This window comes from Gobius niger, assembly GCF_951799975.1.
Source record: "Gobius niger genome assembly, chromosome: 8".
Taxonomy (NCBI): domain Eukaryota; kingdom Metazoa; phylum Chordata; class Actinopteri; order Gobiiformes; family Gobiidae; genus Gobius; species Gobius niger.
Window position 1 is genome coordinate 14632867 of NC_136859.1, and position 22296 is coordinate 14655162.

A 22296-nucleotide genomic window follows, 5' to 3' on the forward strand; every position below is an offset into this window, starting at 1 on the left:
GACTGTTCAGAAAACAGAACATATTCAGCATAGTTTTTTTTTTAACTAATAAATATATAAATAAAAGAAATACTTTTTTAAAGGCAACAAATAATCGTTTGAATAATCGTGATTTCAATTAGGACGAAAATAATTGTGATTATTATTTTTTTCAATAATCGAGCAGCCCTTGCTTGTCTACAAGAAGGTCTCTTGTCTATCAATAAAATACAAACATAGTTGTATCTTAAATTCGAAATGAGAGAAAACGCAATGAAATGTAGCAAACCTACTAAAATATAAGGTTACAAAAATACATGGTTGTGCAAAAATACAATAATACTATCTGAAGTATCAGGAAGAGCCACACGAAAATGTGAACTCTGGATACATCATCCCTGACCATGAGTAGGTTAAGCGCTTCTAGTGATGAGATCTGACTGTCATTTCAGTTGAGTCAAATTATTTCAGATGCAACATTGGCAGAGTCACGTTGCTGTCTGCTTCTTATGGATGGAAGGTCACACTCACCTTAAATACTGTAGGACAAAACCAGTTTCAGAGCAGGGTAAACACATTGAAGGCAAGATAAGAAACGGTATCAGATTTATAGCTGACTTCTATACAAGTTTAATTGCTTTTTACCACATCTAAAAATCCACACAACATAAAAGCCATACACTTCATTAACAGGTGTCGAGCCTAATGCACAAATACATAGCGTTTGCTGTAAATGTCATGGAGGCCATTGGTCACTAGTGGGCGGTAAACACCTTTTTGTAAATATTGCGCTCTGTTCTTATGTTTAAGTTATGTGAAAAGAGGAGCGCAGGTTAAGTGTAGTATGAGTGTGGGCCTAATGACCATATTTTGTGCTTACAAAGATAAGGCTGGAAATGCAAAAACTAATTAATTAAATAATTGAGCTGATAACATAGCTGCAAATATTTTTCTTGACTTGTCGTTTTTGATTCGCAATAAACCTAGATGCATAAGTATCTTGCTAGCAAATAATAAATACATATAAGTAAAGGTTTTTGGATTAAAACAGTATATTTCTATGTTGTCGCAGGGGTAAGTCACGTGACTTTAAGCCTGACGTCATAATCTTGCGACTGGAGCTGTCACATAACCAACATGTGAACCGGTTTCAGCAAAAACTCTCTCATACTAAGGTAAAATATTTACGAATCTAAGATGTTCGTTGCTTACTGAACAGAAGACGTAAATTGTCTTTGCAGCATTACACCTCTTTAGCTTTATATAATGATATTTACACCTCTTTGACGGTACCTTACACGCACAAGGTCAGGTGGAAATAACCTCACTTGAAACAACACAATTTTAAATGTTTTCACGATATGCCAAATTTAGATAACGTCATATTTATGTACATGTTACTATAAAAGTTGTGGCTTGTGAGCTCAATTTCTGTCCTTTCAAAGCTTTGTGGATTGTGTCTTTTATGGTAAAATGGACACTGACCGATCAAAGGCAGCTTTCGCTTTTCAAAACCCTTACATGTCGGTTTCACTTAAACGTTTTTGTTTTTTTTACACTACTGTGTTTACACTTATTTCCGTCTCCATTTTAGATTAACAACGAGATGGGACAGTCCCTGTGAAGAGTAAGGTGTGCTTGTGGTTCTTCTGCCCTCGTCCCACGTCCCACAGCCATGGCCAGCCGTGTTCTGGTCAGATGTCTGCGGGTGCTGTGCAGGGCCTCCTCTCAGGCTCCTGCCGTCACTTCTCGGCTGCCCAATGTGTCTGCAGAGGTGCACAGGCCCTCTCTGTGGCCCACTGTGGGAGAGAGACTGATGTGCGAAGGAAGGACAGTTAAGACAGTAGATGGTTTCCTGGCCATGCCCAAACAAACCCAGCTGGATGAGCTGTTAGATAAAGCGGCTGAACCGGAGGACATCCTGCAGGCGTGGGCAGAAGTTTCAGGAACTGCCAACCAAGCAGCCGCTGCACTTAAAAGATGGACTTATTTGGTGATAAAAACAAAAGGCAGGTTTAAGGAGCAACCTCCAGAACTTTTGGAAGATCCCAGACTGAAGGATATTTTGAACACTTTGTCACAGGAGGTAATGATATATGTCACCTGTGAAATTGTGACTATTGTCCTGATGTCTCCATCTCATTCTTTTTTGCAGGTGTCTTTAGTGTGGAACAGCAATCTGGTGTCTGCCTTACAAGGTCTGTGGATTATAAACCGGCCTCCGTCAGACCCAGTGTTAAATTCTGTTCAGACAGAGACGCTGTGGCGTATTCGCAGACTTAGTGTCAAACAGCTGGGACATCTGATTGACTGGGGTGCTGGCAGGAAAGAACAAGAAGATGTGGCCATTGTCAATGCTGCTTTAAAGCAGCTCGAACTACGTTGGACTGAAATCACTGATGTTAAAACACTGTGTGTACTGATGCCTAAAGGAGAACGCATGCCCCCTACTCTACTTGACAGACTAGAAGATAAGGTCTGTGTAGTGACGCACACTCATTTTTCACATTAGGCGCAACTTGTTTTTAATGCTGTAAAATGTTTAGGCTTTGGAGCTTGCTGAAAGCTTCTCCGCAGAAGATATTCGCAAAGTCTGTGTGTCGTTGGCTGCTCAAAGTCGACGGTCTGTTCCTCTGTTCAGAGCTCTGTCATACCACCTCCTCCAGAAATCCTCATTAGATTTCACCACTCCACTGATGCTGGATATAGCTTTTGCATATGGTAAAATGAGTAAACAGTACTCATATATAACATAATCTCAGCACACACGGTAGTGATACAGTTCTCATTTTATATATTTTCATCCTAGGAAAACTGAATTTCCACCAAACTCAGGTATTTCAGCGCTTGGCCTCAGAGCTGTTACCCAGAGTTCCTGAGCTCTACCCTGGAGAAGTCGTCCGTCTCGCCAAGTCATTTGGTTTCCTCAAATGGCTCAACTTCCCTCTGTTTGAGGCCTTTGCTGAGGTTAAATATGACCTCCATTTGTATTTGTCTTAATTAATACCTTTTATTAATTTCTCTTCTCTGTTTTTACAGCACTATATTTCAAACAATGCAAGGTACAGCCTTCATCAGCTCTCCAATCTTTTAATGACATTTGCTCGACTTGGTTTCCAGCCAAGTAAAGGAGATGCATTCTATACCATGGTATTACTAAAATTGGTTTCTGTTCAGCTGTTTTACCTATAACCTAGACATGATTCAGGATAACAATAGAAATGCCTTTGTTCTATTTCACAAAGGTTCACCCTTCCCTCAAGGACTCTTTCTCCAAACTTGAACCTTTCCTTCGGACAGACGTGGCATGGTCCTTGTGTGTACTACAGCAGGCCAGGCCACAGTATCTGATCCCTCTTTTACAAGAGAAGCACATCTCCACTCTCGCAGGTAAGCTGCTTCCGCAAAATAAAATTTCAATATTATGTTATGTTTCAATGTTTCTTCCACACTTTTTTGAGCAAGACTCCTGATTCAACTGCTAGAAAGATTATGCATGGATATTTGAATATCCATTTGAAACTTTAACAGAACGCGCCCCGTCTCAAAGAGAAAACTATCGTTTGAAGCTCCTCCACATCGCTGCAACTCTTCAGTTAGAGCATCCAGGATCCTTCAACACAAAAACCTCTCAAACTGCGTTGGCTGCACTTCGACGCGATGGCCCCAGCCCCGCTCTCACACCCATACAGACCAGCCTCAGAGAAACCTTGCACTCTCTGGTAGATAATGGGACAGATGCTCTACGCGTTGGTGTTGACACACTCTACGGTTGGACTTTTGGCAAGTAGCAGAGATTTAGGATGGACATTTTGGCTGCTCTGTACAACAAAATAACACATTGTTTTATTACATTAGATTGTGAAATGGTTGTGGACAGTGACAACAAGCCAGTGACCCTGTTGTCTTTCAAAGCACCACATCTGTCCAATGGAGGGGGAGATGAGCCTCTACCTGAAGGAGCACGACGGTGAGCCATGTGACAACCAGCATAACACGTTGTTCAAAACAAAAAAATGTAGTTAAAGTACTGTAAACATTTTTTCTATGTTTTATAGAATTGCTTTTGTGGCCTGGGAATTTCCCAACTTTGTCTCAAAGAGTAAAGACCTCTTGGGGCGGTATGTTATGATGAAGAGGCACCTTCAGCTTGCGGGTTTCATCACTGTGGAGGTGAGGCTTAATTAAAATAACACGCCATCTGGATCATCATGTTATGACTACCCGGCTGATATACATGAATACTTAGCTAATGTCATTTTGTGACAATGACATTGTATGAGGCATAATTGTGAGTGAAAAGTTGTCTTTATAGGCCTACTTCTAAGCATTGCTCCAGAAATTTCACAGAATGTCAGTTTAATAATTGATTTATAACTTTTGGAAACTTTTAATTCAGTTCATTCATAGTAAAATCTGTTTGTACCTAGCCTGGCCTTAGCCATCCGTAAACTCCGGTCAATTATGATTTCCCTACATGTCTGACCTCAGTGGGTGTTGTAGGGGATGTCAAGCATTTGCTGGTTGTAGTTTGGCAATGGCGGCGGATACGAAAGTAAAGAAAGCTCTTCAGCGTCCGTCCTGGCTTGACTTCCAAATATCTAAATATTGAAATTGAAGCCTTGGGATGCGCAAGGAATGCTCCCAAGAGTTATAATAGCTGCTTCACTCACTCGGGCGCATTACATACGTCACGACCAAAAGCTGGCGAAAATCGGATCCAATCGTTTCAAAGGAGTTCATCATATCATCATATGTTCATCATATATATCCTATATATTTATAATCATATATATCCTATATATTTATAATTGTATATATCCTATATATTTAAGTATATTATATATTATATATACAGCATATATTTATATTAGTGTGTGTCATTCAAACCTTTAATTTAATTACCTCAATAATAATAATATTTCATAAAAGCAATTATCTATATGCACAGTGACCCCACGTGATTTCCGCCTGGACAGTAGCATCAGTTCTGTCCTTCCTGTCCTGTATCTTTTACATTCAAAATTTGCAGGGTCCCACACAATGAAGCCATGGCTCAAGATTTTGTAAAGGACAGTGAGTGAAAGTTCAGATGTGACTGGACCTGCTTAAAATAAGGCAATAAATTCAAACTAGTGTCACAGGTGGAAGTGAGTTTTATGGAGGGGTTTGGATATGACAATGATGAAAGTAACAAGAAACAAGAAAATAACAAAGTTGATGTGGGAGCTGTATGGGGTGTAACCAATAAGAAAGACTAAAAAAAAAAGGGTATAAAATTACATTTATTTACTAAAAGGCCTATAAAAACAGATAAACTAAAAGATAAGTAAAATCCAGGACGGACACGAGCCATCTCCTGTGCGCCTCCATACGTCCCAACACGAGGGCGCGCCAGCAGGTCCTCCACGGTGCGTCTCCGGCCTCCAGTAGCGCAGCGGGTCGTCCTCCGGTGCACCTCAACCGCTCCCCATTGCGGGAGGCGTCCACCTCCGGGTACCTGGGCAGATGGACAGAGCACAGCAGAGTACACGCGCCCCAAGACCCCGTCGCCATAGGCCAACTTTAGGAGCACCACTAGCCTAATCCAAGTACATAGTACCCACCGCGCAGGCAGAGCTCCTCACTCCACCGCTGCTGGTATTTCGCGTCGTGGTGCTCTTTCGCGGGTCGTTCCTTGCGCCTCCTCCTCTGCTGTGCTCCTGCCTGCCCCCGTTGCCAGCCGCCTGCTCGTCCAGCCTCGACCGCGTCACACAGCCCCGCATTTCCCTCGATTGCGCCGTCCGTCCGTCCCGAACTCCTGGTGTGGCTGCTGCGGCCCCTCGAATACGTCTCTCTTCCCCGCCGTGACTGCGGCGGTGGCCGCAACGGGCCATGCGGCCACATGGCTTCCCCCTTCCTGCTCCGTGTGCTCCCCTTTTAAGTCCTCCACGCCTCCTTGGCCACAGGTGCCTTGATTGCCGCACGCTCCGGATTGGGTCTGGCTTGATTGGGTCTCGGGCATACAGCATGAGGCGTGCAAAACATGCAGACATTAAAAACATAAATATATTAAAAACATGCAAGTAAAAACAAACAAATCTTTAAAAATAAAAACTGCAAACGTTGCACCCTCTCACACTAGCGCAAAGTTTTGAACGAGCCTGCGCAAAAAAGAATCGGCGTTTCCTTTGGGGCAGGATTGACAGTGAACATGATGTTTGTAAAACGTTGCAGGTGACGTTACAGTTGTCCTTCACCACATTCTGAGCTGTCTCTTCATTTGTTTGGGACCCTGCTAACCGTGAATGTAAAAGATATGGGACAGGAAGTACAGCACCTATCTTAATGTCCAGGAAGAAATCACATATCACAATGCATATGGCCCATACATTCCAATGGACAAATGAGCCAATGACTGATATCATTATTTTGTTACCTTTGACTTTGATACACACATTTTCTAAACCGTTTTACTCCAAATTAAGTTATCTTTTTGTTTTGTTTTTAGCTTAAAATGTTGTATTTTGCAAAAGTGTTAGCTAAAAAACACGCCGGCAGCCACATACAAATTAATTTCAAAATTCAGATGCGATAATCTCCCACAAACTGATGATTACATTTATAATCTGTGGTGCTCACTGATCGTATTGTTATGTCAAAATTGAGCTCACTTTTAATTTTCAAGCATGTGTTATATACCTTTAATATGCTGCCTACTGCAACGGAGATGTACCAGCAGAATGTGATGTGTGAAGGCCATGCAAACAATAGATATAATTAGAGCTGGGAGTCAGGCAGGTCCCAGTGCAGTCTGTTTTATAGATGGAGCCCTGAGCAGCTCACAGCAGCCTCATCTAGGCCAGTCCAAACTCTTTCTCGCTCCCTCTTTCTTTCTGCTCCTTTTCATCATCATGCATTCAGTCCAAACAGAACAAAGTGGTCATTCATGTTGTTTCTTTTGTTCATTTGCAGGTGCCGTTCTTTGACTGGCTCCAGCTCAAGAGCAACTACCAAAAAGTATCATATCTGAAGGATAAAATTGGGAAAGCAGTGGCGGAGGACATGGCCAAATGAAACGGACGGCAATAGTGCAAACTCAGCTAAACGAGAGCTTCCCCAACTAAATGGGACCACGGGGAATACGAACACTAACGCCCACGTTCTCAGCGTTCCAGAAAAAAAAAAAAACGGCTCATATTTTGTTAAGGGAAAATTATATAAATATATGTATGAATTTGGTTCCCTTGGCAACGTGTGGGGCTTTCCCTGTTTCCATGGAGATGATGAGCAAGAGGTTTAGAGCTGAGACGGGAATAAACACAAAGTCCGTGAGTGAAAATTATGTTATCAACTCCTGAAAGCCACGCATCACTTGAGAAACGTGTAGGTTGTTGCTTGTGGGGAAAAAAAAAAGTTGTCTTCTGTGTTGGATTCTTAAATTATCAATGTGAGCATGTCTGCAGCAATTGTTTGGACATTAAAACATTTTTATTGCATTTTGTGAAGCTGGACATGGTCTGTGCTGCTTATATAGATTCAGCATGTGCTCTGTGGCTCTGAAAATTACAAGGAGGCCGGGATCTTCAGGGTCGGAAAGAGTGCATTTGAATCCACCTTTTCAATGTTTTTTTCCCCCTCTGTTAGTTGCATCACAATGTTACACTCTGGACAAGCCTCTCTCTTTGTGCCCCCTTTACTGTATATGTAGCACAGTTCGGAGGCACATTTGAGGAGAAAAAGCGTGAGTTAATTATCTAAATCCCTACGTCAACCAGGATACCATTGCCTGCCTCTCTCCTCCCTCAGGAATAACTAGGTCGATAGATGGACAGCTGACCATCAGCCCGGTTAGCGTTTTCTGTGTTGAACTCCTTAATCATGGCATCTTCTATTGCTGGGTCATCAGTCTGAAGGTGCAGCCGGCTGGTCCCTCACAGTGATGCTTTTATAGGTGTGTGTGCCTCATTGTGTCGCTCAGGCGCGCATTACATAGACTCAAGCCCGGGACAGGATTAGAAATACCAAGAGACCTTCGTTAAATTTGATTTAAACAGACGTTATGGAATAAGAAATTTCAGTTTTGCGGACAGTTTAAACTACAGGTTTAGCCAGTGTTACACAGAATTATGTTAGAGCGTTTCGCTAAACATTTTACATCTTCATTGGACACAGGCACAGGATGTGATACAAAGAGGTACTGTAACAATGGGCCATGAGCGAGTCCCAATTCTGTCCTTGGATTGGTACCCTCCCTCTTCCTATGCAACTAATACTACGGTAGTTCAGAACATACAACTTTTTTTTTTTACTTTATACAATTTCTTCTTAACTTGAATCATAAGTAAATGGAAAAGCTGTAAAACGCATTTAAACCGTGTTTTTCAAAGCTAACAATGGATGATGATAAGTTTCTGGTTGCCATAGAAACAAGGGTTGTCTTGACGCTGCTACTCCTTATAAACTTTAGATGGGCCTAATTGATTCCCCCCTTGGGAGATGGTTAAAGGGGCTTTTCTAAAATGATACTTTTCGTTTCCTCTCAACACTGCGGTCTCTTTTACTTTCTTTATTTCACGTCCGTCTTGTTTTTGCAGTACTTGTGCTTTCCTCCAAGGTTGAGGGCAGCACTGAGAGTGTGGGGCAGTGCAAATCTGCTGACATCATCTCTCAAGATCCAGAGTTAGCCGGGTTGGGAGAGAGATAGATCGAGAGAGAGAGAGAGAGAGAGAGAGAACATACAGGGAGGAGAGAAGGGAAGGGAGGGGGGAAGCTTTTGGGCACACTGCGGCTCGACCCCTCAGACACACTCCAATGGACTCAGCATCACAACTGCAGCATCACACAGGGAGAGACCAGCAGCTCCTCCTCGGATCACACTTCACGGCTCCCCTTTAAACTCATGGACTCACACGTGCTCTGAGTCCCCTCTCTCCTCCAGCAGCGGCTGTTTTTGGTGCGTCAGTGCTACGCAGGGTAAAAAACAAAAAGCATGCCCGGGGAGAGCGTCCACAGATCTGGCCCATCCACCGACAAGCACCTCGAGCTGGGAGCCGAGGACGCAAATCTTCCCAGATCAGGTAGGACATCGGGGGGGTGACTGATGCCAAGTTGTTTTGTCTCTATGATTTGAAGCATGCCCTTATTGTGTTGACATACATAGCGGCGTGATTCAGCAGCAGCAGCATCGTCGCTAAAACTGCAGGTTCAGTCGTCTCATCACAAGTCTCCACCCTGGTCCCAAACTCTTTCCCCGTGGCGTACTAATCATTCATGCATTTGGCAGCTTTGTGCTATGCCTAAACCGACTGCTGACATAACTACTCCTCCTATGTGTTCGCCCCATCCCTAACCTCCTCACAAGAGCTCATTCGTAGGCGGGTTGGGGCAGCGTTCTGACAAACCCCCCCTCCCTCCCTCCCTTCCGCCCTCTCTAGGAACATGACACAGCAGCTTGGATGTGCACTGTACAAACACGCAGGGATACTAAGGGCTGTTGTTATTGTTTGCTGCTTTATCAATCGTATTGTGGAAGATGACCTCATAGTGCCTCTTAAATAAGTCAGAATGTGACCCAATCGAGTTTGACTACCTATTTGGGCAAAACAAATCTCATCAGTTTTATTTATTATTATTCCATGTGTATAAAGCTTAAATCAAATCAAAAATCTCCAATCCAGGCTGTGTTTACTTAGGTAAAACTCCATGTGTCTCCTTGGGATGGGATCTTATAAAAAACGCTGACCCTGCCATCTACACCCTTACAAACATGTCCTGAATGAAATCCATTTTGTGATTCTTGTACAAGTTTTAGTGTTTTTACTGTGAATCGTATTGGACGTAGCTGTCCTGTTGAGTCCTCACACAATGGCAACATTATTATAACCTTTTGGCAGAATTTAACTATCCCACGGTCCAGATTATGTATCAAAAGACCCTCTTAAACTGCCTGGCTTGTAGTGAGTAAATAATTCACACCACAGTCGGTAGCGTTTTCCCTTGCAGTTAAACCCGAGTCTCCCTTTGGGCTGGAGTTGCAGAGCTAGTGAGTGACGCAGCTCTGGCCTGTGCAATTTTCTGCATCCTGCTCTTTATTCCAGCAAGCAGTGTGCCTGATTTGACTGCTCTCCCCCTGAGAAAATACAGCCAGCTCAGAATACAACATGCTTTCTCTTTCCCTTCACTACGGGCACCGCATCATTGCAAAAACTGAAAAGGAGATTACAAAAAGGGTGGATGCTGCATAATGCATCTATAGTCAGAGAGTGTGGCGTCTTAGAACAGAAAGTGAATTATCAAGCAATCGCTGCAGGGAATAGGAAGTACTGTATACAGTATGTGCATTTGTGGCCAGCATTAAAATGTGCTCCTGATGTCTGTGTCATTATTGTCAATCAGCATTTGTACTGAGGTCATGAGGCCCACTTTAAGGGAGGTACTGTTATTTGTCTACTGCAGTGAACTGAATATAAAGTATAGACTGACATAAAGATCTGTGTGTAGTATACAAATCAATTTAAGCATGGAAAATGGCAACATTTTTAGCATCAGCCCTGGGACAATATCTAATTTAGGTTATAGTGTTTTATTGCAAATCCTTTCACTTTTGTGTTACCGTCTCTGAGTGACCCACTTTTCTCTCCCTCTGTCAATTCCATCTTTTTCTTTTTTGTGGACAGTGATGAAGCTGCTCTGGATGGTTAGCTTTTTTTGGGATGGCCTATAATAGTTGATATTCCATTGTATTCCATAACACCAGGGGTATCTGCACCATAGTTTGAGCACCACTTTTGTAGCTAATTGTACTTTATTGAAAATGATTGTGCGTATTGAGAGTTGATGAGAGTCGTGGCTTGACCCTTTTCTCTCCTAGACATGACCAGACACCCATCGGTTGATTCTTCACCGAGTGACAGTGGATCCTCCCCAAGTGACACCGGGTCAAGTCCGTCTCCAAGTACTCCTCAGAAACTCCTCCCAGCATGTACCTCTCCTTTCGGCCCCAGGTTAGTTCATGTGACCCATAGGTCCTCAGAGATACCCCGCCCACAGCCTGAGGGCTCAGACCGACGCCCCGTTCCCAGACTGTCCGGGAAATTAGGAGGCCATGGACCATGTGGGCGCCACATTCCCGTGAAGATGGAGAGGATTAAGGTGTGTGTGATTAATGTAACATTATAGCAGAGGTCAAGATAAAACGAAAATGTTATGTAAGATTCAGTGGGTAGCGCTCTCACCTCACCCACAGAAGATCCAGGGTTAGTTTTCCAGACTGTGTCTGTATAGGCTTCTACAGATGCCAGTTTAAAGATAATAACAATGCTTACATTGAGCTTTACCAGATCTTAAATGTCACAATGGCCATGGGGAAGACTGATGGAAACGTGCTAGCAAACCTTTGTCAATCAACCAGATGATAGATTGATTGATTAGTTCAGTTTACATATACGCAATATACATGACATTTGAACATACATTCATATATACTAGACTATACTCGATTTACGATAACAATACTTTTTTTTTTACCCCAATTTAAAACAAAATAAGTGCTGATTATAGATATATTTTAAATATGTTTATTGTTTTTCGTTAAAACCCAAATACAGCAAAGGCAATCATTGTAATCATTGTAAAAAAACTGAAAAGCCACTGTGCAGTTTTTAACAAAGACTTTTATGTTTGTTTATTTATTATTGAAAAAGAGTGGCAGGAAGTATAACTTAATAGTTCCCATCCCTTTTACATTCAAATCTAATAATAACCCTAACAGTCAAGGACTTAGAAGTGTCAGTTTGCTCGATGCCTGGCAAATACATGTTCAGTGAGTCTCTGACTGTATATTTCTATACTAATATGCCACTACACTAAACAAATTAAAAATAAGTGAATAATTCATTAATTATGATGTGACTAAAATAAATGATAGAAAGATTGTTTTTTCTTCTCCTAATGTATTGCATGTGTAATATCCTTTTTAGGTCCTTACTGGTTCAGAAGTGGAAAGTGACTATCAAGAACCACAGAACATGGACACAAGGGTGGTGATGGGTCAGGAGTCATTGCTCAAAAATACAGAGAAGAAAAAAGAGACGCCTCAAAATGCAGTTCGTCACCAAATTGGCCCTGTAGGTCGTTCACATGAAACAGAAGCTCACACTGAGACAAACACAACTGAAAGCCAAAACCAGTCCCACCAAAGTGATCTGCATCCTCCTACTACTTTCCCTTCCCCGTTGCTCACCCCTCTCCTTCCTGCCCCCTCATCGTGCCCCGAGACCGATGCCCCAGATGACAGTTTGGCTGAACAGGATCACTCTCCAGACGAAGTGCCTTCCGTAAATTTCTCTGAGCTCGTCTGCCCCGTCACGTTATCCTTCTCTGAACCGGTCTTTGCGGTAGACCCTTTACGAGTGGGCGTGCCCTCCTCCCGAGACCCTGACTTGTACTACACCGCTCCGTCGACCCCGACCAAAATGCGCTCTTCGCACCTCAAGCACCACTCGTACCCGGGGTCTCCATCCTACCCACTCTCCCCTGGTTCCCCTTCTGATAGTGAGGACCTGTGCTCCCCCCTTACCTCTTCCTCTGGCTCTTATATGACTGCAGAGGGAGATAGCCACTCATCATCTTACACTTCTTCCACCTCTCCCTCAACTTCACCCAATCTTCTCCTCACTGAGGAATCACAAGAGGCACCTGCTTGCTTCGTGGGATCCTTATCAGAAATAGGAGACGAAGATGCTGAGGATAAAGTCCGTTCTATGCCCGACAGAGAAAGCAAAGTTGGGGATTTCTTTCTTTGCAGGTCCGAAGAGAGTGCCTTTATTTCAGATATAACCAGAACGGCCATTATGGAGGAGGAAGAGGGTCACGCTGAGGAAGAGGTTAAGGTTTCAAGAGAAAGTTGCCGCCCGAGTTGGGTGACTGAAGATATATCTCCTCTAAGAAGCAGCAGTAGTCGGAGCAGTGACTCCCAGGATGATGCAGGTGAGTGTGAAATTGAAATGTCCAGGATGGGATCAGCTGAGTATTCAAGATCCTTAGGCTTGAAACTACAACTAGAAGCGTGTCTATCAGAAGAGCCATATGAACAGAAAGACCCTGATCTAGCATCTTTTGCACTGACCCCCGAAACGATAACTTCAAGCAACCTCAGCCCTGACTCCCCAACCATCTCACTGGACGCCTTCGAAAGACTTAGCTCCGGTTTGTCCATGCTTTCCCAGGCCGCTTGCGCCAACAACATTTTGGATGAAGATCAAATGATTCCGGCATCCCTTCTTGGGTTCCCGCCTCACACCAATTTCATCTTCAGGGCAGATTCAATGGAGATCACGCTTTTCCCAACAGAAGAGGAAACTGAAGACATCAATGAGGGGAAAGACGCTTATGCAGCCGGCGAGGAGGAAGCAGACATTGAAGATGATGAGGAGGACGATGAAGAGATTGAAAGTAATGATCTGAACAACGGTCTTAATGAAGAAGTGAAGGTAGAAGTGGAAGTGGTGGAGGAGGGAGCTGAAGGCGCCAAAGATGGTGTTGACTCTGAGGAAGAAAAGGAGGATGAGGACGAAGAAGACTCAGACAGCAAAGGAGTACATGAGTATCCAACAGATGAGGACAGTTCCTTTCTCCACTCGCTTTCGGAAACATCTTTAAACGAAGGCTTGGACGAGTCTTTCTGTTACCAAGACGATACTGATGACTCTCTCGATTCAGCTTCTTTCAATGGAGACGAGGAACAGTACAGCACGGAGCAGCACGCAAAGGCACCGGAACCTACCGCAACTCAAGAAGAAGACCCCAATCTCCCCAAAGTGGAAGTTGTGGAGCCTGCTGCCGCCTCATGTTGTCAACAAGGGGAGTGTTCAAACCACTCTGATCCTGACAAGAAAGAAGAATGTGCAATTGGTGTTGAAAATAAAGAGGACAAAACAGAAAATGCAACACAAGCATTAAAAGTCGAGCCGGAACTTTGTCCTGGTGAATCATTGCAAACAAACACATGTCCCAACGATGTTTCGAGTGCTGAAGAGTTGAGCACTTTGCCATGTGAATCGGACTCTACCCAGAAAAATGAAAGCGAAACCAAATCTGAAACCGATATCTCCGAATCAGTTAAACCAACTCTCCTGTCAAACACCACCAATAGTTGTACAATATCTGCTTGTACACGCAGTCCCATCCCACTTGGTGTGTCATCGCCAACATGCACAGAGATGTCAAACAAATCTCAAGCAGAGGCAAAGCCGGAAGAAGTTGACGCAAATACTTGCATGGTAAATCCACAAACTATTGACAATCGTTTGGAAACTGCAGATGTACCAGAGAGAGATTCTTACAAGTTACTAATCAAACCTCGCCAATATCAGACAGAACGGGCTGTGGAAGCGGGAAGGCTCTTATTGTCAAGGTCCTTTGCTAATCAGAAATGTGCTAACACTATGGAAGAGACCTTAACATTAACCGCCACCAATGATTTAAACAAAAGAGTGCTACTTCTATCCAACCCCACAGACACCAGCACGAACCCAAGCAACATCCCTGTGGCCATATCTCCAGAGGTAACCACCCCATCCTTAACCCCTGAACATAAGTCTAAGGATTCAACTCAAGAGAATTTAAGAGAAAACACTTTGTTGATGACTGATGAAGGGATTCTAGGAGCTGTCGGGTGCTCTTCGCCTTTAGCTATCTCACCTAAACGGGAAAATTCGGAAACAGACACAAGTCATCGAGCTGGGACATGGTGCGATGAGAAAATTAGCTTACAGTTTGGTTCAGGGGATGGTTACAGTATCTGGGCAACGGGGCACTCTCTCGGGATGAACCTGTGTGGCAAAGGGAAACAAAGCTTTGGGGATCTCGGCATCAATGCTGCAGCACAGAGAAATTACAATGTTTTTGAAACGGTTTTGGATGACGATGAAAATAATGGACTCTTTCAGAAAAGGGACAAAGCAGATGAAAGCTTGGTTAGTCAGTTCAACCTGATATGCCCAAAATCTGTTGGAAGAATATCCGAACTTGGAAATGCAGAGGATGGTGGCCTTGAAACACAAGAAGAGTCCAGTAATATTAATTTTGAAAGCACCTTTTCTTGGACTGATGGTCAAAATAACAATGATTTTGAACCACTGCAAATATCTATGTGTAGGGGGCTGAATGCTTTATCAGAAGAGGCAAGACCCCAGAGTGTGAATGTACGAGAGTCCGTTTCCAATATCCCTCTTGAAGAAAACCCCCAGACCATTAGTGAAAAGGAAGTGGTTACTGAAAGCCAACAAACATGCTCACTGGCAAAGTCAAGATGTCAGAATAATCCAACCCAGCAGTCAAATACAGCAGTGTATTTGCTACAAGGATCATTTGGTTCATACACCCCAATGTGTAAGTCCTCTGAATCTGGGTCAGGAAAGCAAAGCAAGATTGATAATAGCAAATCTCAGGGAGAAATCGAAAAGGCTATGGATTCCCAAAGTGGACAACAGCCGAAAGAATGTGTTGGAGAGGAACAAGAAAAAGCTTTGAACAATGACACAAAATCACAGGATAGCCCTGAACGTCACAACAAACCTGCAAAAAACAGGAGGAGGGGAAAGCAAAGGAACAAAGCATCTCAGAAGGCAGGTGGTACTGACCCAAGTCCTGAGGCTGCCCAAGATACACATACGTTCATGGAAGAAAGCTCTCACATGAACATTCAAAGTAAAACAGAAAACAGCTCTTTGTATTCAAATCAAGATCTGGAACCAGTTGACAATCCACTTTCTGGCAATGGAAGGGCTTACGTGGTGGACCTCAATGCCAACAATGTAGACACAAGTCACTCCTCGTCAAGCTTTAACTCCTCATCGTCTAAACCAGAAGACAATCTCCCCACACCAATCCAGGAATCCCAGCCCTTCATTTCAGATCCATGCACTACCCCCCCTCAAAGCCCTCCACTGAGCGGTTACCAGGAAGACAATGTATCATCGTCATCGCCCACACTATCACCACTGAACCTCTCACAACCAACGCAGGAGTCATCGGCCGATCCAACGTCTCATTGTGACTCCCCGTTCACTTCTCACATCGATGCTACAACAGATATAGAGGTTCATAAACAAATCAAGCAAGATCAAGTCACATTCATAGGTGAGTATGAGAAATATTCATTTGAATTATATTATTATTGTTCGTTTACAGTGGGTTCAAAAGGTTTTCACACCTCTTTAAATTATTTCTATTTTATTATGTACAAGTCTAATACTTAGATTTTGTTTTCTATTTGTAAGAAATCTACAATGATTATGATTGTTTTTGAACATTCATAATAGTTTTGGTCTGTAAAAAGTTTTATTCATTGCCTGTGATAGAAAAAGTTACAAAAGTATAAACCATATAAGTGTGTAAATTGAAAATAGAGCATTTTCAATATGAGACAACATAGCAATAAATGGAGGTGTAAAATTACTTTCTGAACCGACTGTACATCAATATATATATTTATATTCCCGTTTTTTTTTTCAGATTCCTGCCTGGCTGAGGAGGACACAGACAGCGAAGACGACAGTCGATTGCCTCTACATAGACCACAGCCAAAGGGAATTATGGGAAAGAAACTGCATAATGACTCCAGTGAACAGGCAATCCAACCATACACTTCGCTGATCGACAGACATGGAGGCTGTTCCATCAACCACAGCTACAGTAACAGAGACCCATGTGACCTGGCTCTGAAAAGCAACTGTGAGTCTCTCTCTGTAAACAGGCTGCGTTCATGCAGGGCTACTTTATACCAGTGGGGTTTTTTCACACTAAGTACCACCTTATAAAATATTTGACCTTCTAATTACGATCAGGCTTTAATATTTCCTCAGAGGACATGTCAGTTTTTCCAATGAAAACATTTGCAGTACATTATTTAGCCGGTCAGAATCTATAGATGTAGTTTTGTTTAGTCAGTGTTGTAAAATAGTTAATCTAGCACAATAGAGTAGTAATGATATTAATTTAGTTTTGGGTCTTCAGTGGGTAACCCCAAAACACCTGTAGAGGACCAAGCTTTAGATTAGTTTTCCACAATTTTTTACACATTTCCACACATTTTTGCCCAATATTGTCTCTGGACAAGACCACATCAAATGAACATAACTGCTTGTTTGTTGTTTCCATTTTTTGGAATATTTACTACATTGGTAGTTGTTTGCAACGTACGCATTACCTTAAATTGGATTTCTTGTGATGTGACCTACAAAAAAAATGTGTAGGGTCTTGTCTTGTCCGAACTTGGAGTTAATCATGTCTAGGCTTGTTGTTAACAACTCTTGTGTTAAATATGCTTAAAAGATTTTTCTAGAAAGACATTAGGCATAGCAAAGCTGTTAGTTTGTTCCCTTACATGTTTCAATGAAGTGGCAAAAATAGCAGATAGGGGACATATCAGATGACGATTGCAGCATTTAGGGTAATAAAATAACAGCCAAATACACCAAAAGTCTCTCCAGAAGAACCTTTAAGTGTATTCATCACTAAAACATATGAGCAATTATATCTAACTAAAACTGATTGAATGGATTGTCTAAAATTGCAGAGGATCCTGTAGTACACATACCACAGTTTGAGAAACACTGGTTAAACTAAACTTTAAAACTGAGACTGAGGGCATGTCAGACTTAAGTGGTTGGTCATATTGTGTTTCATTTGGTTTAAGATTTTTATATATTCACATAAAATAGAAACTGGAACCAAGTTCACAGTCTTCTCTGTCACCAGAAGTAAGTATGTAAGGCAGGTTTATCTATAAAGTGCATTTCACAGATTCAAATCACAAAGTGCTGTACAAACTATGGGTGAATTAAAACAATATGAAACATCAGAAAACTGAAATTGTTGCATAATGAAGTCTTCAATTGCTTTTTGAAAGAGTCCACAGAGCTCACTGAGGGGCAGGTCTGGAGGCTACGGCTTGAAATGCCAGATTTCCCCGGGTTTTAAAATTAGTTTTGGGATCTTCAGGTGACCCTTGCCTGAAGACCGAAGGGTGCGCCCTGAGACGTGGGGGCATGACAAGTCATTGATATAATGAGGGGCCTGACTAATATTTTTAAAATTTTAAACTCGATGCAAAATTTGACAGGAAGCTAATGAAGAATTGACAGGATGGTGGTGATGTGGGTTGTTCTGGGTGCACCTGTCAAAAGCAGCATTTTGTACAATCTGAAGTCTGTTTAAAGTCGCCTTGTTAAAACAAGCACAAACAGAATTGCAATGATCAATGCGAGATGAGATGAAAGCGTGGATGATCATTTCAAGATTCAATTTTGGCAACATTTTCCTCACTTTGATTTCTCAGGTGGTCTTTATTCATTACAGCACCAAAAAGTGGTGGTGTCAATCGGCCATAGCAGAAGACAATGTAGAGCACAATCTGTACATAGAGAAGAGTATAAATGGTATTTATCATGCAATAATAACAATCAGGCATAATAATAAGTTGTTGGGGGCTGTTTCTGAGAAAATGATCTGCTCAGACCTGAAAGACTGAAGAAATGAGAATGTAGTGACGGAGGGGTTGGCTGGGGGGCATGGAAATGAGGTGGGAGGAGTGGGATCAGGTGGTCATTTAAGATTTTGATATCAAATTTAAGAACATGAATGAGTCCTTGTTGAAATAATTATTGTGTTGATGTGTTGAGGCCTGGCGTCCTGTAATGAATCTGAGAGTGAGGAGTCTGTTCCAGAGCTGGAGGACGCAGAGCCACTCAGACCAGAGCACCATGTGAGTCCCCTGTCAAAACTCTGCCCATAATTGGATTTTTTTTATCTTATTCTTTGCCAATACAGTTTTGCTGCATGCAGGAAACACCATTTCTACTGTAAGGCTTAGTAATTCCATCAAGGCAATTAACACTTTGCTCTTTGTCAGTCTTACTCGTCTGTGAGTGAGGGGCTGAGCCGACCCAAACAGAGCCGCAGTGAGAAGAAGGCGCGCAAGGTCAAACACAGCACAAATTACTGTTTTTACTGTCATTTTTCCAGCATGTTAATTGAGGCTTCTTTGTCTGCGCTAAAGGCGATGTCTAAACTTGGTTTGAAGCCGGTCCATGGCGTCACCAGGATCACTATCAGGAAGTCCAAAAGTATCCTGTTTGTCATCAGTAGACCAGACGTTTTCAAAAGTCCTGCCTCTGACATCTACATAGTTTTTGGGGAAGCTAAGGCAAGTTCTTATGTGCCACACATTACCCCATGGTCCCAATTTCCTCATACTGTGTAGTAATAGTAACATTTCTTCTTCCTACAGATTGAGGACCTATCTCAACAAGCTCACAAAGCTGCAGCAGAGAAGTTCAAAGTCCCTGTGACCTCCACTCCCTTGGCCCCGCCCCTCCCTCCCAGACTCAGCATCAAAGAGGAGAGTGATGAGGAGGAGGAAGAGGAGGTGACTAGTTACTGTTTCTATTTACAATAGACAACAAACAGTTTGACTGAATGCAAAAACAAACACACACAACAAAAACATATCCCAAATCTACAGTTGAACAGGAGATCTATGTTATCTATGCTAGAGAAATAATAACATATTTTTAAATGAAAAAGGTAGAAAGTTTAAAGGGGCTAGATGCCAGTTAGTCATTTTATACTCACTACTGCCACACCAGGTCTTATGTGTAACTGCAGCTTCTATATTAAGCTTGTGCATGAAGGCACTTCGGACCCAAGTAACACGTTTTTTAGTGACAGTGCAGGATTTTAGAGGCAGTTGTGGTGAACAGGTCTGGGCTACACATTAGGACATCGCTGGAACATGTAGGAAAATACATATTTTTAAAACATTTTTAAACTCTGTATAGTCCCTTTAAGGATGAAGTTCAAATCTAGGAGATACTTCATTTTGTGAATTACTTGGTTGCTTTACACAGGGTTTCTAAAAGTAAATTAATTATGTCAAAAGTTTAGGCTTTAAAAGTCATTAAAAAGCATTAAACTGGAACAAGGTCAACTTTATTTCTATAGCACATTTACAACAACCACAGCAGCCCAAAGTGCTTCGCATAAAATAGATAATAATACAATCTAGGAATACAAAACTTTAACATCAGGAACAATGAACAATGAAGCAGAAAATACAACTTATTGAAAAGCCTGTGCAAACAGGTGGGTTTCAAGGGAGGACTTAAAACTACTTAATCGGGGCCAAACAGATTCAAATATAAATGTTTCAAAAACAAAAAGTCCTGACTGAAATTTTAAACACTCTTTTGTTCAGAAGTTGCCCGTTGTGGCCATTCTAGTTTTAAATATCAAAATCTCCCCTCATTCCCCTGTTTGATTGACTGTTAAGCTTACAAAATGAATATGCCAAATTTGTGGCAAAAACAAAATATTATTTAGGCATTAAAAAGCATTACATTTGACTGGCTGCCACCTGTAGAAACCCTGTTACATTGATTCTATTACTTCTTAAAACTGCATTCTTCCTGTCCCCATTTTATCTGAGTAGCATAAACTCCTGAGTCTGTGTGCTGCTGCCATGATGTTATGAATGTTTTTTTTGTGTGTGTTAACCAGGTGGATGAGACCGGTCTGGAGCAGAGGGACATAGAGCTGGTCATGGCTCAGGCGAACGTATCTCGAGCCAAAGCCGTCCGCGCCCTCAAACACAACAAGAATGACATTGTGAATGCCATCATGGTGAGCCGGGAGGAGGGGGGCGGACGCAGAGGGCCGAGGCAGGGCTAAACACAGGGCTAGATTTTAGCCGACAAATGTGGGTAATTTGAACGTCAGACTCAAGTCACTAATTTGACCGCTTGAGAATGAACGTGATAAAATGGACTAAAGCGTGAGACTTGAGAAGACTTGAAAGACACCTCAAAAATATCAGTCTTTTGATACAACCAAATTAACCTGCTTCACGTTATCAACCCTTCCCTATGCAGCATAAATGTGCCCAATGCACCGTTCCATCAAACTAATAGGATAACAGGATGTAAATATTCAGCTGGCGGCGACAAATGATAAACCCCTGCTTATTTCTTGCAATGCCAGTGAGCACAGAAAGTTATTGTCGAGCCCTGGCCGACAAAAGGAAGGGCAGAGATGTCAAGTAGTGATTCATACAGGAGCACATGACAAGTAGAAAATCCCTCCATAACCTTTTAGTCATGCTGTACTGCCTGTCCCCAGTAGAGGGCGGCACACACTTAGATTTGATGAAACGGTCCAAGCTTAAATTGACTGGACTTTCTTCTTTGATTGACAGGAGCTGACCATGTGAGGACTCTTGGAGCCAAAAACCTAAACACATCTCTTCTGTTTGGTATTACTGCTGCTGCTGCTGCTGCTGCTATTGTGTGTTGCACCCTCAGTATCTGCTTAATAAAACTGGTTTCATTGTGGATAATTTTGAGATTTCTATCCTATTATTCACTTAGGTTTGCAGTTAATAATGGAAAAAGGAATTACACACTGTTTTCTGTTTGTATTCTTTATAAAGACCTTTTCATTTGAAGACAGGGTTGGGTAGTGATCAGTTCCGTTTATCTAAGGACTTTTATTGAGTAAGGAATTGTACTTCCTTAAAAGGTGCATTATGCAACTTTTTATGTGGAGAAAAAAAAAAAAGTTGTGACCTCATGGTGACCCAGTGGCTGTGTACGTGGTCAGCTAGACATTTACTTTTGATCATTTGGTCTCTACAACGCTCCAGGATCAATTCATTTGTAGATTTTCTGGCATCAGCAGTAAAAACAATTGATCCTTAAGCGTCTTAGAGACCACTGCGATGGAAAATAAAGGCGCCATGCTGACCCCGCATACAGCTGCTGGGTCACTACGAGGTCATATACACACAAATATCAACTCTTTTTTCACATAAAAAGTTACATAATGCAGCTTTAAGTCGTTTTACAGCAGTTACTTTAACTAGCGTATCAATGGCACTCATACCAGAGCAAAAATGTAATTCTCTTAATACCACATTACAAAAGCTTCATGTTACCTTTAAGAAGAAGAAGAATTTGTATAATTCATTTTCATAGCATATTATAGATATATTATTGACATTATTGACAACCCATTATGATTTTTGTGCTCAGTTATTTGAAACTCAGGGTTGTCATAAATACTCTTACTGGGTTCACAATGCGGGTGATCACTTGTTTGAGTCGCACTTTTTCTTTTGGTACTTTTTTATTGTGCAAAACTTTAAAACGAGTTAAATTAGACCTTGAATACAAAAACTGTTTGGTGCAGGGTGCGGCTGTAACATGTGGTGGCAATAATTCAGACAAAATGTTGGGTCAAAAAGTCATTCACAGCATAAGTATGCATACTTAAATTAAT

The 22296-nt window shown here is 42.1% G+C and overlaps 2 protein-coding genes across 2 annotated transcripts; both read left to right on the forward strand.

The window, feature by feature from the left end:
• Nucleotides 1-1109: 1109 nt before the first annotated feature.
• Nucleotides 1110-7431, forward strand: tbrg4 (transforming growth factor beta regulator 4). The gene is made up of 11 exons (XM_079562084.1): nucleotides 1110-1154; nucleotides 1574-2065; nucleotides 2135-2455; nucleotides 2526-2700; nucleotides 2789-2946; nucleotides 3019-3129; nucleotides 3225-3369; nucleotides 3511-3762; nucleotides 3838-3949; nucleotides 4038-4152; nucleotides 6934-7431. Exons 2-11 carry the CDS (start codon nucleotides 1655-1657, stop codon nucleotides 7033-7035), a joined length of 1902 nt encoding a protein of 633 aa, XP_079418210.1. The 5' UTR covers nucleotides 1110-1154; nucleotides 1574-1654; the 3' UTR covers nucleotides 7036-7431.
• Nucleotides 7432-8686: 1255 nt separating this feature from the next.
• Nucleotides 8687-21378, forward strand: nacad (NAC alpha domain containing). The gene is made up of 10 exons (XM_079561782.1): nucleotides 8687-9038; nucleotides 10832-11112; nucleotides 11940-16101; nucleotides 16477-16695; nucleotides 18645-18727; nucleotides 18875-18943; nucleotides 19022-19168; nucleotides 19253-19390; nucleotides 20521-20643; nucleotides 21215-21378. The coding sequence occupies exons 1-10, from the start codon at nucleotides 8951-8953 to the stop codon at nucleotides 21227-21229; spliced, it is 5325 nt and encodes a 1774-aa protein (XP_079417908.1). The 5' UTR covers nucleotides 8687-8950; the 3' UTR covers nucleotides 21230-21378.
• Nucleotides 21379-22296: the final 918 nt, after the last annotated feature.

Coding starts and splice junctions, on each gene's coding strand:
- tbrg4 (XM_079562084.1), top strand. CDS start 1,655: ATGGCCAGCCGTGTTCTGGTCAGATGTCTGCGGGTGCTGTGCAGGGCC. Junction 2,701..2,788: donor GGATATAGCTTTTGCATATG/GTAAAATGAGTA, acceptor TTTTCATCCTAG/GAAAACTGAATTTCCACCAA. Junction 3,370..3,510: donor GCACATCTCCACTCTCGCAG/GTAAGCTGCTTC, acceptor AAACTTTAACAG/AACGCGCCCCGTCTCAAAGA.
- nacad (XM_079561782.1), top strand. CDS start 8,951: ATGCCCGGGGAGAGCGTCCACAGATCTGGCCCATCCACCGACAAGCAC. Junction 18,944..19,021: donor GTGAGAAGAAGGCGCGCAAG/GTCAAACACAGC, acceptor TCTGCGCTAAAG/GCGATGTCTAAACTTGGTTT. Junction 19,391..20,520: donor ATGAGGAGGAGGAAGAGGAG/GTGACTAGTTAC, acceptor TGTGTTAACCAG/GTGGATGAGACCGGTCTGGA.